Source organism: Chiloscyllium plagiosum, chromosome 33 (assembly GCF_004010195.1).
Source record: "Chiloscyllium plagiosum isolate BGI_BamShark_2017 chromosome 33, ASM401019v2, whole genome shotgun sequence".
Lineage (NCBI taxonomy): Eukaryota > Metazoa > Chordata > Chondrichthyes > Orectolobiformes > Hemiscylliidae > Chiloscyllium > Chiloscyllium plagiosum.
The window spans coordinates 1,562,427-1,575,158 of NC_057742.1; the positions used below are offsets into that span (position 1 = coordinate 1,562,427).

The 12,732-nt window shown below is 46.2% G+C and overlaps 1 protein-coding gene across 1 annotated transcript in view; it reads right to left on the reverse strand.

Annotated features, from left to right (window-relative positions):
* Positions 1 to 8,392: 8,392 nt before the first annotated feature.
* Positions 8,393 to 12,732, reverse strand: part of LOC122539709 (keratin, type I cytoskeletal 19-like) — a 7,729-nt gene continuing 3,389 nt past the window's right edge. The window contains exons 3-8 of the mRNA XM_043674718.1: positions 12,307 to 12,463; positions 12,026 to 12,187; positions 10,943 to 11,068; positions 10,641 to 10,858; positions 9,839 to 9,906; positions 8,393 to 8,637 (exon numbers count right to left, since the gene is read on the reverse strand). Coding sequence (XP_043530653.1) covers positions 8,543 to 8,637; positions 9,839 to 9,906; positions 10,641 to 10,858; positions 10,943 to 11,068; positions 12,026 to 12,187; positions 12,307 to 12,463 — 826 coding nt within the window. The 3' untranslated portion in view covers positions 8,393 to 8,542. The remainder of the gene's footprint in view (positions 8,638 to 9,838; positions 9,907 to 10,640; positions 10,859 to 10,942; positions 11,069 to 12,025; positions 12,188 to 12,306; positions 12,464 to 12,732) is intronic.

Sequence of the window (12,732 nt, forward strand, 5' to 3'; positions counted from 1 at the left end):
GCTGCCTGCCTTGCTGTGTTCCCCCAACCTCCTGCCTGTCCCTCCTGATGCTGCCTGCCTTGCTGTGTTCCCCCAGCCTCCTGCCTGTCCCTCCTGTTGCTGCCTGCCTTGCTGTGTTCCCCCAGCCTCCTGCCTGTCCCTCCTGTTGCTGCCTGCCTTGCTGTGTTCCCCCAGCCTCCTGCCTGTCCCTCCTGTTGCTGCCTGCCTTGCTGTGTTCCCCCAGCCTCCTGCCTGTCCCTCCTGTTGCTGCCTGCCTTGCTGTGTTCCCCCAGCCTCCTGCCTGTCCCTCCTGTTGCTGCCTGCCTTGCTGTGTTCCCCCAGCCTCCTGCCTGTCCCTCCTGTTGCTGCCTGCCTTGCTGTGTTCCCCCAGCCTCCTGCCTGTCCCTCCTGTTGCTGCCTGCCTTGCTGTGTTCCCCCAGCCTCCTGCCTGTCCCTCCTGTTGCTGCCTGCCTTGCTGTGTTCCCCCAGCCTCCTGCCTGTCCCTCCTGTTGCTGCCTGCCTTGCTGTGTTCCCCCAGCCTCCTGCCTGTCCCTCCTGATGTTGCCTGCCTTGCTGTGTTCTCCCAACCTCCTGCCTGTCTACTTTGAATTCCAGCATCTGCAGTATTTTTTGTCTCTATCCAACATTATAATGGGGAGCGAGAGTTATTATCCCAAGCAAAAGTGGCTGCTAGAATCCAGACATTTCCAAAATGGTGAGGTTATGTCTGGCAGCCTGGCCTGGATGCAGACAGAGTCAGGTACGTGGGGCAGTGCCCAGAGTCAACAAGGACAATAATTACCGCCAGTGACTTCCCTAAATTCGTGGGAACGGTCAGGTCAACCCTGGACTCAGTTACACGTTGACTGTGTTGGTCCTTTCATGGCCTCACTGTTCTTAGTCATTGTGGACACCAACTCAAAGTGGCTGGACATGCTCAGAGTTCATTCATCAATCATGGGACAATGATAGAAAATCTGCACACATCTGCACACAATGCAGAGGGTCCCAGACAACAGGACATCATTTATCAGCAGGCAGTTCCTAATGGTCCATACCATCCATTATCAATGGCAAGGAGGAAAGAGAATTCAGGCATTGAAGGCAGGCTTAAAGAAACAGCCAGGCAAAAGTGAGGACTGCAGCTGCTGGAGATCAGAGTCTAGGTTAGAGTGGTGCTGGAAAAGCACAGCAGGTCAGGCAGCATCCGAGGAGCAGGAGAATCGACATTTCAGACAAAAGCCCAAAGGGCTTTTGAAGGGCTTTTTCCCGAAACATAGATTTTCTTGCTCCTCGGATGCTGCCTGACCTGCTGTGCGTTTCCAGCACCACTCTAATCTAGACACTTAATGAAACAGCGTACAGCTTCACTCGATACCAATCTGTCCCAGTTTCTATTTGTTTATCAGACCACCCCTCACGTAACTACAGGGACAGCTCCAGCAGAGATGCTAATGGGGAGAAGACTCACACCATGTTAAATCTGATCGTCCCAGACCTGGGGAGAGGGTGAAACAGCATCAGGAATATCAAACACAAGATTCTTCTAAGTGAGAGAGACAGTTTACTTCAGGGGAGGAAGTTTGGTGTCGAAACCATGGAAATGGTTCTGTGTGGGTAGGAGGAGAGGTCAACGTGTGGTCAGGTCTTATGACTACAAGGTTTGGGGAGGAGAGATGATCCTGAGCAAGCATGTGAACCATGTAAAAGCTGTACACTCACAAACAGTTCAGGACCAAAACATCCCCAGCCCCTCAGAGCAGCCAGAAAGGCTGTTAGAACCCATGGGTTCTTCCCCTCTGTCCATCATCGCAGAAATCTCAGAGTCTGAGATGGACTCAGTGGATTTTGCAGTCTCAATGCCTTTACCACCTGAAGAAGAGGATGAGTTTCTTCCGAGATGCCCTGGGTGCAAGAGGCTGACTACGGTCAGCTACATGACACCCGTTTCCAAGGCAGAGGCAGAGGCAGAGGAACCAGATCCAGTGTGAACACGCCCTGGCAGAGGCTACAAGGAAAAGAATAGGCCTGCATCCCTGCACTTAGAACGGGAGGGATGTAGTGATTGTAACGGTGTCAGCCAAGTGGCCCTCATAGAATCAGAGTTCCCTGATTGGGGCTGTTAATCTGGTCCAAATAGGGAGCCCTGGCTGACAGGAGTGTCCGAGGTTCTGTTCACTCAGAGCTGGCTCAGAGGGAGCTGGATCAGGGTCAGGGATTCTGCATAGGTAAAGAAAGGGGGACTTGGTGATGGGATACCAGCCTCTGTGGAGTTATTTCAGAAACAGAGGACACAAAGCTATAGCTGAGGCCTGAGCTGTGATTTGTAAATATTCAGCATTACCTCCTGACATACAAAAACAATGATTAGAGAGAGAGGAAATTACACTGACACCAGAAAATTTATCCTGGATAATCCAACTAACCTGCACACTATGGGCAAATTCATTTTTAAGTATGGCTAATCCACCTTAACCTGAACATCTTTGGACTGTGGGAGGAAACCAGAGAACCCAGAGGAAACCCAGGCAGACACAGACAGTCTCCCAAGGCTGGGTGATTGGGTAAAACTGGCAGATACAGTTCAGTGCAGCAAGTGTGAGATTATTTACAGAGGAACCATTAAAGATGTGAGGGCTTGAGAAAGGTGCGGCACAGTGGTTAGCATTGCTGCCTCACAGCACTAGGGACCCGAGTTGATTCCTGGCTTGGGTGACTGTCTGTGTGGAGTTTGCTCTGATTGCACCGTGTCCTCCCACAATCCAAAGCTGAGCAGATTAGGTGGATCGACCATAGGAAATGCAGGGTTACAGGGTTACAGAGTGGGTTTGAAGGGAACAAAGCTTCACTGGGGCTGGTGGTGACAATTTCCTGTGAAGACCATCTCAATATCAGTCTCTTTGTTCCCCAAATCCACAGCACCCATTTGGTATTTGGACAAGGTTTGATCTTGGTTGTGGAACCTTGTGGATCTTGTGCCTGAGTCACCCCTTGTTGCCCTTTTCCAATTTGGGCAGCCCCTGATCCCTGACTGTCTGATTGAAGGGCAGATCTTGGCCTGTTCTATAATATTCCTCTTTTATCATACTAGTTCATGGTCTTGCCCTGGGACACATCCTGTTTTTACCTGGGATAGAGAGACACATTGGGTTTTGGACCATCAAACGCTGGCACAGAGTGAAACCTTTGCAAACAATGAAAAAAGGAGCAAGAATAGGCTATTCAGCCCTTCGAGCCTGCTCTTCCATTCAGTATGACCATGGCTGATCATCCAACCCAGACCCCTGGTCCCGCTTTCTCCAAATCCATTGATCCCGTTAGCTCTAAGACTATATATAACTCCTATTGAAACATTTTACTGTCTTGGCCTCAACTGTATTCTGTGGCAGGCAATTCCAAAGGCTGACCATTCTCTGAGTGAAGATATTACTCTTCATCTTAGTCCTAAATGGCCCGGCCCATATCCTTAGACTGTGGCCCCTGAGAAAAACAAACAATGACCAAGGAGTTATTCTTGAAGACAAAGGATAGAGGAATTGAATGATCTGTCATCTGTTGCTCCATTGTTCTGCCACATAGAGTCATAAAGCTGTACTGCATGGAATCAGACCCTTCAGTCCAACTCATCCATGCTAACCAGATATCTGAAGTTAATCTAGTCCCATTTGTCAGGCCATATCCCTCTAAAGCCTTCCCTTGCCATACAGATGCCATTTAAATGCTGTAATTGTACCAGCCTCCACCACTTCCTCTGGCAGCTCATTCCATACACACACCACCCTCTGCGTGAAAAAGTTGTACCTTACATCCCTTTTAAATCTTTCCCCTCTCACCTTAAACCTCTAGTTCTGGACACCCCCACCCCAGGGAAAAAACTTTATCTATTTACAGTATCCATGTCCATTATGATTTTATAAACCTTTATAAGATCATCCGTCAACCTCCAACACTCCAGAGAAAACAGCCCCAATCTATTCAGCCTCTCCCTGTAGCTCAAACCCTATAATCCTGGCAACATCCTTGTAAATCTTTTCTGAACCCTTTCAAATTTAATGTCTTTCCTATAGGAGGGAGATCAGAATGTGCCCAAGTCAGTAATCTTTCACAGTTGTCTCAGTAGTGTCACAAACTTGGGTTGCTAAGAAAATGGAATCTTATAATGTTATTTCAATCACCCTTTCAAAAGAACCAATAGATTTCTCCCTCAACTGATGTAAAGAGTTTTCTTTACAGAAGTGGGAGGAATTAGCTGGGTAGTTTGTTCATGGTAAACGTTTATCTAACTTAACTCGCTCAAATTATTCATGATAGAAAGTGATCTGGAAGTTCTGGTCTCCTTCCTATTGGAAGGATGTTGTGAATCTGGAAAGGGTTCAGAAAAGATTGACAATGATGTTGCCAGGGTTGGAGGGGTTGAGTTATAGGGAGAGGTTAAATAAGCTGGGGCTGTTTTCCCTGGAGCGTCGAAGATTGAGGCGTAACCTCATAGAGGTTTATCAAATCATGAGGGACATGGATAGGGTAAAAAGACAAGATCTTTTCCCTGGATTGGAGGAGTCCAGAATTAGATAGGTTGAGGGTGAGAGGGGAAAGATTTTAGATTAGATTAGATTACTTACAGTGTGGAAACAGCCCTTCGGCCCAACAAGTCCACACCGCCCCGCCGAAGCGCAAACCACCCATACCCTTACGTTTACCCCTTACCTAACACTACGGGCAATTTAGCATGGCCAATTCACCTGGCCTGCACATCTTTGGACTGTGGGAGGAAACCGGAGCACCCGGAGGAAACCCACGCAGACACGGGGAGAATGTGCAAACTCCACACAGTCAGTCGCCTGAGGCGGGAATTGAACCCGGGTCTCTGGCGCTGTGAGGCAGCAGTGCTAACCACTGTGCCACCATGCCGCCAAAAGTGACCTAAGGAGCAACGTTTTCATGTAGATGATAGTGCGTATATGGAATGAGCTTCCAGAGAAAGTGGTGGAGGCTGGTACATGTATAACATTTAGCGGCATTTTGATAGGTATATGAACAGGGAGAACTTCGAGGAATATGGGCCAAGTGCTGGCAAATGGCACTAGATTAATTTAGGATATTTGTTGGGCATGAGCAAGTTGGACCGAAGGATCTGTTTCCTTGCTATACAGCTGTATGACCCTATGACACTAATGCAGGACAATAGCACTGAGGAGATAATCAGCTGTAATCTAAATGAGCAAGATCATCTCAATGGCCTTGAGGAAACAAGGATGTCTAGCTGAAAAGCAGTGTACTGAATGGTTTTGAGAAATCTGTGGTGAGGAGTAGGTGATGAAGCTGGCAAAAAGAAGGCACAGTTTGAGAACTCTTGCTGATGGTTCTTGGTAACGAATTGCAGGAGGAAGCAAGTGATTGCGCCTCGGGGTTTAGAGGTGGTCAGGGTTCATTGTAAATGGGGGGGATAGCAGCTGTGAGCTGCTAGGTGCTGCTGACAATTGCCTGTGATGTGGTAGGGAGCAGTTGTATTCCATGAATCCACAGACTGTGCTATAAATCCTGTCTGACAACAGCAGCTCCTGCCTTCTGTGGTTCACTGAAATCCCCATGCAGCAGGTTCGGATTGAAATCAGGTGTTTTATTACACCATTACAGCTCGGTTTAATCCTGATCATGAAGATTCCATCTCTCCCATAAACAATAACTTGTTCAGAGATGTTATTACACACCTCTGGAGCAGGCGGGACTTGAACATGGGTTGCCAAGTCCAGTGGTGGGGCTTAACCTCTGCATCACAACAGGGCCCCTATAAAATACTCCTAAAGTCACCAACATGATGATACAGTCCTCATTTCACAACCAGACACAGCCCAGGAGTTAATCATCAAAGATACAGTGAAGAAGCTTCATAGACTAAGCATGAAGAATTCCATTTCATTCTATTATTTTTTTGACTGAAATATTTCAAATGCTTTTTTCCAACTATTCAGTTCAGCTGGCTACATAATCCCGCATGTCCCTGACAACTCCACCATCTGCTCCCAATGAATGTTGATGGGTTACTTTGCTAAGCAGTGGGGTCAAAGGAGGGAGCTGGAAATTGAAGTAGAAACACATACAGGTCTGCCAGAACCTTCCAGAATGTTGGAGCAGGCTCAAGAAGCCAATGGCCCACTTCTGCTCCTAATTTGTGCACTCTACTCCACGGAGCAGTGAGCTGGAAGGATCTGCTATCCCCCAACATCTCAATCCCTCATCACTTTCACCAGACATGCTCTGGGAATTATGTAAAGCAGAACTAGATTTGTGTAATATTTGACCCCAGAATGAACTTTCATGGACATACCTGTGACATATAATCACCACATTTACCAAAAGGATGTTGGTGCTTTGGAGAGGGTGCAGAGAAGGTTCACCGGGATGTTGCTTGGTATGGAGGACGCTAGCTATGAAGTGAGGTTGAATAAATTAGGATTATTTTTATTAAAAGATAGAGGTTGAGGGGGGACCTGATTGAGGCCACGAGAGGGTGGATAGCAAAACGCTTTTTCCCAGACTGGGAGACTCAATTATTAGGGGTCATGATTTCAAAGTGAGAAGGGACAACTTTAGAGGAGATATGTGTGGAAAGTCCTTTATGCAGAGGGTGATGGGTGCCTGAATGCGTTGCCAGCGGAGATGGTAGAGGCGGGCACAATAGCATCATTCAAGATGTGTCTAGACAGATACATGAATGGGCAGGGAGCAAAGGGATACAGATCCTTAGAAAATAGGCGACAGGTTTAGAGAGAGTCATAGAGATGTACAGCACGTAAACAGACTCTTCGGTCCAACCCCTCCATGCCGACCAGATATCCCAACCCAATCTAGTCCCACCTGCCAGCACTTGGCCCATATCCCTCCAAACCCTTCCTATTCATATACCCATCCAGATGCCTTTTAAATGTTGCAATTGTACCAGCCTCCACCACATCCTCTGGCAGCTCCATCTATACACGTACCATCCTCTGCGTGAAAAAGTTGCCCCTTAGGTCTTTTTTATATCTTTCCCCTCTCACCCTAAACGTATGCCCTTTAGTTCTGGACTCCTCGACCCCAGGGAAAAGACTTTGTCTATTTATCCTATCCATGCCCCTCATAATTTTGTAAACCTCTATAAGGTCACCCCTCAGCCTCCGACGCTCCAGGGAAAACAGCCCCAGTCTGTTCAGCCTCTCCCTATAGCTCAGATCCTCCAACCCTTGTAAATCTTTTCTGATCCCTTTCAAGTTTCACAACACCTTTCCAATAGGAAGACCAGAATTGCATGCAATATTCCAACAGTGGCCTAACCAATGTCCTGTACAGCCGCAACATGACCTCCCAACACCTGTACTCAATACTCTGACCAATAAAGGAAAGCATACCAAACACCTTCTTCACTATCCTATCTACCTTTGACCCCACTTTCAAGGAGTTATGAACCTGCACTCCACAGTCTCTTTGTTCAGCAACACTCCCGAGGACCTTACCATTAAGTGTATAAGTCCTGCTAAGATTTGCTTTCCCAAAATGCAGTACCTGTATCGGCACAGGCTGGGAGGTCCAAAGGGCGTGTTCCTGGGCTGTAATGTTCTTTGTTGTACTTTGGCATCATTACAATCATCTATTTCCATCCCTGTCACCCTGACATACTTGGCCTGTGTCAGCTCTTCCATTGCTGAGACCCTTATCTCTGCCTGCATTAGCTGTAGACCCTACTTTTCCAACTCAGTCCTGGCTGGGCTCTCATCTTCTATTCAGAGTTCTTGATGATCTTAACTTGCAGCAAGTCTCGCCACCTGCTGAACTCATTCATCTGACACAAGCTTTTACTTTAAAATTCTCATAATTGTTTCTCTCCATGGCCTGCACTCACCCGGATCTCTAACCCGCTCTGATCCCTGACCTTCTGCCATCCCAAGCTTCTCCAATTCTCTTGAGCAGCGTTAATTAGAAACACCCCAGCTTTGGTGGCTGAGCCTTCATTTGAGGAGGTTGCCAAATCTGGAAATCCACCGCTGAAGCTCTGCAGCTGAAGACACTCCTTAGAAACTCCCTGTGATCAAAGCCTGTCTGAATATTTGGTTTGGTGTCAACCTTTGTTTAGCACTGTTGTCCTCTTGAGAATCATTTTAGGGCAAAAGATCCAAACACAATATCGTAAGGCCTAATCATTATAACCCCTCCTTTCATTTGTGACAGAGCAAGTGTCCTGCTTTGTAACCCCGTCCCTAAGTTCTGTGCTTTCCTGCTGTGGGATCCCACTGCAGGTTCACTTGCGTTGTTTCATGTCAGCCTGGCCCTGGCCAATTGGAGCTGCTCGTAGTTTGCAGAGATGATGATGATGAGGAGGAGGAGGAGGAGAAAGGCTCGCTGCTCCAGGTGGAGCCGAAAACGCTACAAAATCAAAACAACCATTTCCACAGACCTTTATTGAATCCTCAGAAATACAGGAAGACAGAAAAGCATTAAAGTGTTATGTTTATAAGGATTTGGTTTCATCCTAATAAAACAAGTCTACTTTGGAAAATGTGGAGAATAGATCAAAATGGTTAACATGCTATTAGTTGATACTGATGTCCTCGACAGATGAGGATACCACGACGCCATTAACTGTTTCCTCCACAATTCTCTTCACTGTCTTTGAGACAACAGGTTCTTTAAAAAAAAAGATATTAATCAATGGGTTAGTTGAATGATTAATTGGTCCTTTCATAAATTTGACGTTGCCCACCACCAAGTAATGCCATGATAATTTTGATCACAACTCAGAGTTAGAAACAAGCTCCTGGAGTTTCACTACGAGACCTCCCGTCCCCAATATCTTTGTTCTCCCCTTCACCCCAGCCCCTCAAATGGGTCACATCTATCTTCCACACTCCGCGCCCCCGACATGCTACCATCAATCATCCAATAAAACAGGCTCACGAGATCTCTACCCAAGATTGTCACTGGGCATCTGATAACTCTCTCCTGGGCACTGCCCTCTCTCCTTCTATTGGTTTCCTAATCAGTGCCACCCTTTCATTATAATTACTGCTCAATATTTTATGCTATTTATGTATTGGGCAGGCTGTACAAGGAGAGATGACATTCTGCATCATTAATAGCGCCTCTTAAATCCTGCCCAGGAAAATATGGAGTTGAATTCAACACTCTGTGCAGAGTTTGTTTCAGCCCTACCCTCCTTTCTGGAGGCTGCCTGGCAAGTCCTGACAATGATTACTTTATACGTGTTCAGACAGGAGAGACAATCCAATTCCACAACCATGAGGGCATTTTCATAGGAATTTAACACTTGCCTGAGCATCAGACAGACCTCACTGGATATCAACCAGGAACAGGAAGCTTTCATGACTTTCCACGCTCTGTTCATTGAAATAGTGAAGTAGACAACTATTGCTCTGCTGGGATCAGGCTTTCTTATTGTGTAAGCCCCAGTCACACACCAAGGGGTGACGTTACAAAGGAGGGCTCTGACAGTCAAATGCTAAGAACATAATACTGTAAACAGGAAATGACCCCTTCAGCCTGCTCAGGGTTAAACCCCACTTTCCCACCCAATTCCATGTCGCTTCATGCCCCAATACATAGGAAGCTCAGTCTTGAATAAATTTGGTATCCGAGCCTCCACTGGTAAAAGCCTGAGAGTTTCAAAGGTTCACAACTCTTTGAATGAAGACATTTTTCATCCCAGTCCTATAATCCTGAGTCTGTGAGTCCAGCTAGTGAAACGATCTCTGGTCATCCAGCACTCATGGTCATAACTGCAGGCTTGGACTGTACACATCTTTCATTGATTTTTTTTAAGGTTTTGGTGGATCATGTTGATAGTATCATTGAAAATAGTCAAACTCACCACTCCTCACTTCACTTCTGATCAGAATTGTCTTGTTTTGACCTGCTGTTTGTAAACTTGACGCTTGGCTAGTGAAAATAAAGAGAAAATAGTAAAAATTCTAAATACCTCCAACAGGAATATCACAATGACTGAGTGTGAGTGTACATAAAGAAGCCAAATTTATATAGTGCCTTTCATTAATGTGGAAGTGTCCTAAAGCATTCTACAGCTAGCTTATGTGTTATATCTCGTTAAGACAATGGACATGGTTCAATCACTACGAATCAAATCCAAGGAACAGGTGGTCAAACTTTATCAGTTTGAAAAGAGGTGTTTTTTTCTTCTTATTAAGCCTGGATCATTAGAGTATTGGTTTCAGTCTCTTTGGATCATTGAAAGCCAGGACTGACACCTCAGTTATTCAGTAATTTCAATAGTAACTTAAATGACACAGCTAAGTTGAAATCCAGTATGACAATAAAATCTGAGCCATTGGAACTGAACTAAAATGGCACAGGCTCGAGAATGCGTTCAGGGGAAGGTCTGCTCAATGCAGGCAAGATGCTCTCCAGAGACTGGTGTCTGGCCCTCTCTCCGTGACATAGTTACTCCTGTGCTATGCTAAAATAGCAAGGATTAGCCCGACACTGAAGTGAAAAGTGTTCCAAATGTCACACCAACATATTTAATTCATGAGCACAAACTTCATCAGAAGCACTGCCAGCAGCTGCCCAGGTTGCAGTTATTCTGAAGGTGATGTCATGTGCACCCTGCTTGGTTTGTGCTCAGACTGTCAGATTTTGTTTCATTACCCTCTTACCTCGAGCCCCCTTGCAACAGTTGGCGGTAGGTGGCAATTTCCTTCTCCAGCAGACATTTACTGTCCATCAGTGCGGCATAGGCCTTCACATTCTCTTCTATTTTCTGCCGGAAATCCATCAGTTCTCCCTCCAACCTGGTCATGGTTCCCTGCATGTTGCTTCTCTGAGCACCGTAACGAAGCTCAACATCCCCAAGATTTGCCTCGAGAGATCCAATCTGCACAAAACAATGACATGTCAGTCCTATACCTTTCAGTAGCTCAGTGAAAATCAACTTGTTCCTCTTGTCTGCTGTACTCACTATGCTAAGCAGGGACTGATACTCCATATCCAGCCCCTGGAAACTCTGCCTCAGTTGGGTGAGTTGAGCCTTTTCTGCTTGACAGACTTCAGCATGGGTGGAGCGTTCTTGCTGGATAGTTATACACTGAAAAATAATTAAAACAAGCACTTCACCAACATTGCTGGGTCTTAATCAATACCACTAACCCACTATTATCTGACCAATCAAGGGCTAAGACTGCTCATTAATTCTAGTTTGGGGTTACAAGGTTACACTAATGGGACTTAGATCTATGTTCCCAGAACATTAGCTTGGGCTTCTAGGTCCAGTCATCCATCTAGTGCCCAAATGTCACATTCTCCTGGGATATTGAGAGATTTGCATCTTGACAAGCAGCTCATTGTTTATTGTCTGATGTGGAAGTTATATTCTCGCATCTTGCCCTTTGAGAGAGTTGGGGAATTTTACAGAGGAGAAAGTGAGGTCTGCAGATGCTGGAGATCAGAGCTGGAAATGTGTTGCTGGAAAAGCGCAGCAGGTCAGACAGCATCCAGGGAACAGGAGAATCGACGTTTTGGGCATAAGCCCTTCTTCAGGAATTTTACAGAGGCCCACTTGAAACAGCCACAGAACTGAGACCAGAGGTGAACAAATGGCAACTTCCCACAGAAGGAGACATGCTCCAGAACAGGATCAGGGGCTTTAGCTACCTACCCAGGAATGGGAGCTGGCCCGTTAGAATAATTACAAAGGCACTGTCTACACAGTGAGGAGATGTTCCAATTGGAACATGCTTTGTTTCAGTGAGAAATATTGCCAGGTTACCAGGGAGAACTGGGATGTTGGAGATGCACAGATAGGGCCGCTGTTTATATCTCATACAAAAGCTAGCAGCTGTGACAGAATAGTTCTCTTTCAATACTGCAATGGGAGTGTCAGCATGCATTATGGGTGCACAACTCTGCAATAGGACGAATACGAACTATCTTCAGATTCACGGCCTGGAGAATGCTATTGCTGTGGCTGGTGTGTCGTATTGAATGCTGTGGTGGTTCAATAATCGCACTGAAATAATCCTAACCCCGCACACTGCCCAGTTACCTGTTGGTTGTACCAATCCTCAGCTTCCTGTTTGTTCTGAGTTGCTATAGCATCATAATGTTCCCTGAGCTCGGCGAGAGCCTTTGCCACATCTGGGCCTTGTTCAGTTGAGACATCCACAGTGACGGTGCCAGACAGCTGACCACGGAGACCCTTAAGTTCCTAAAGAGACATAGTTCAGTGAGTTACCACTCCCTCCAAAAGGAAGACACAACTCAATAGAAACTATTGATTAATGCGATAAAGTGGTCCTGTGCCCTGTATTGAATCCTGTCACTGACCTCCTCGTGGTTTTTCTTGATGTAGATTAGCTCCTCCTTTAGATTTTCAATCTCCATCTCCAGCTGACTCTTTTCCAGTGTCATATCATCCAATATTTTACGCAGGCCATTAATATCTGACTCGACTGCCATTCGAATAGCCAGTTCCCCATCAAATCTAAAGATCCAAAAGGGGGGTTTTCATTTTAATTTTCAGTGTCAGGCAAAAGGTAAAGGTGCATTCTCTGGTATGTTATGGTAAGATTCACAATTTAAAGCATGGGTTGGGGACAAATATTCAAGATTCCTGACTCTTGGTTGAGCATTTCTGCCTCTCCCAGGAGAGTGTGTATGTGTGTGAGAGAGGGAGGGAGGAAGGGGAGGGAGGAACAGGTGAGGGAGAGAGGGGAGGGAGGAAGGGGAGCCGGAGAGTAGGGGAGAAGATGG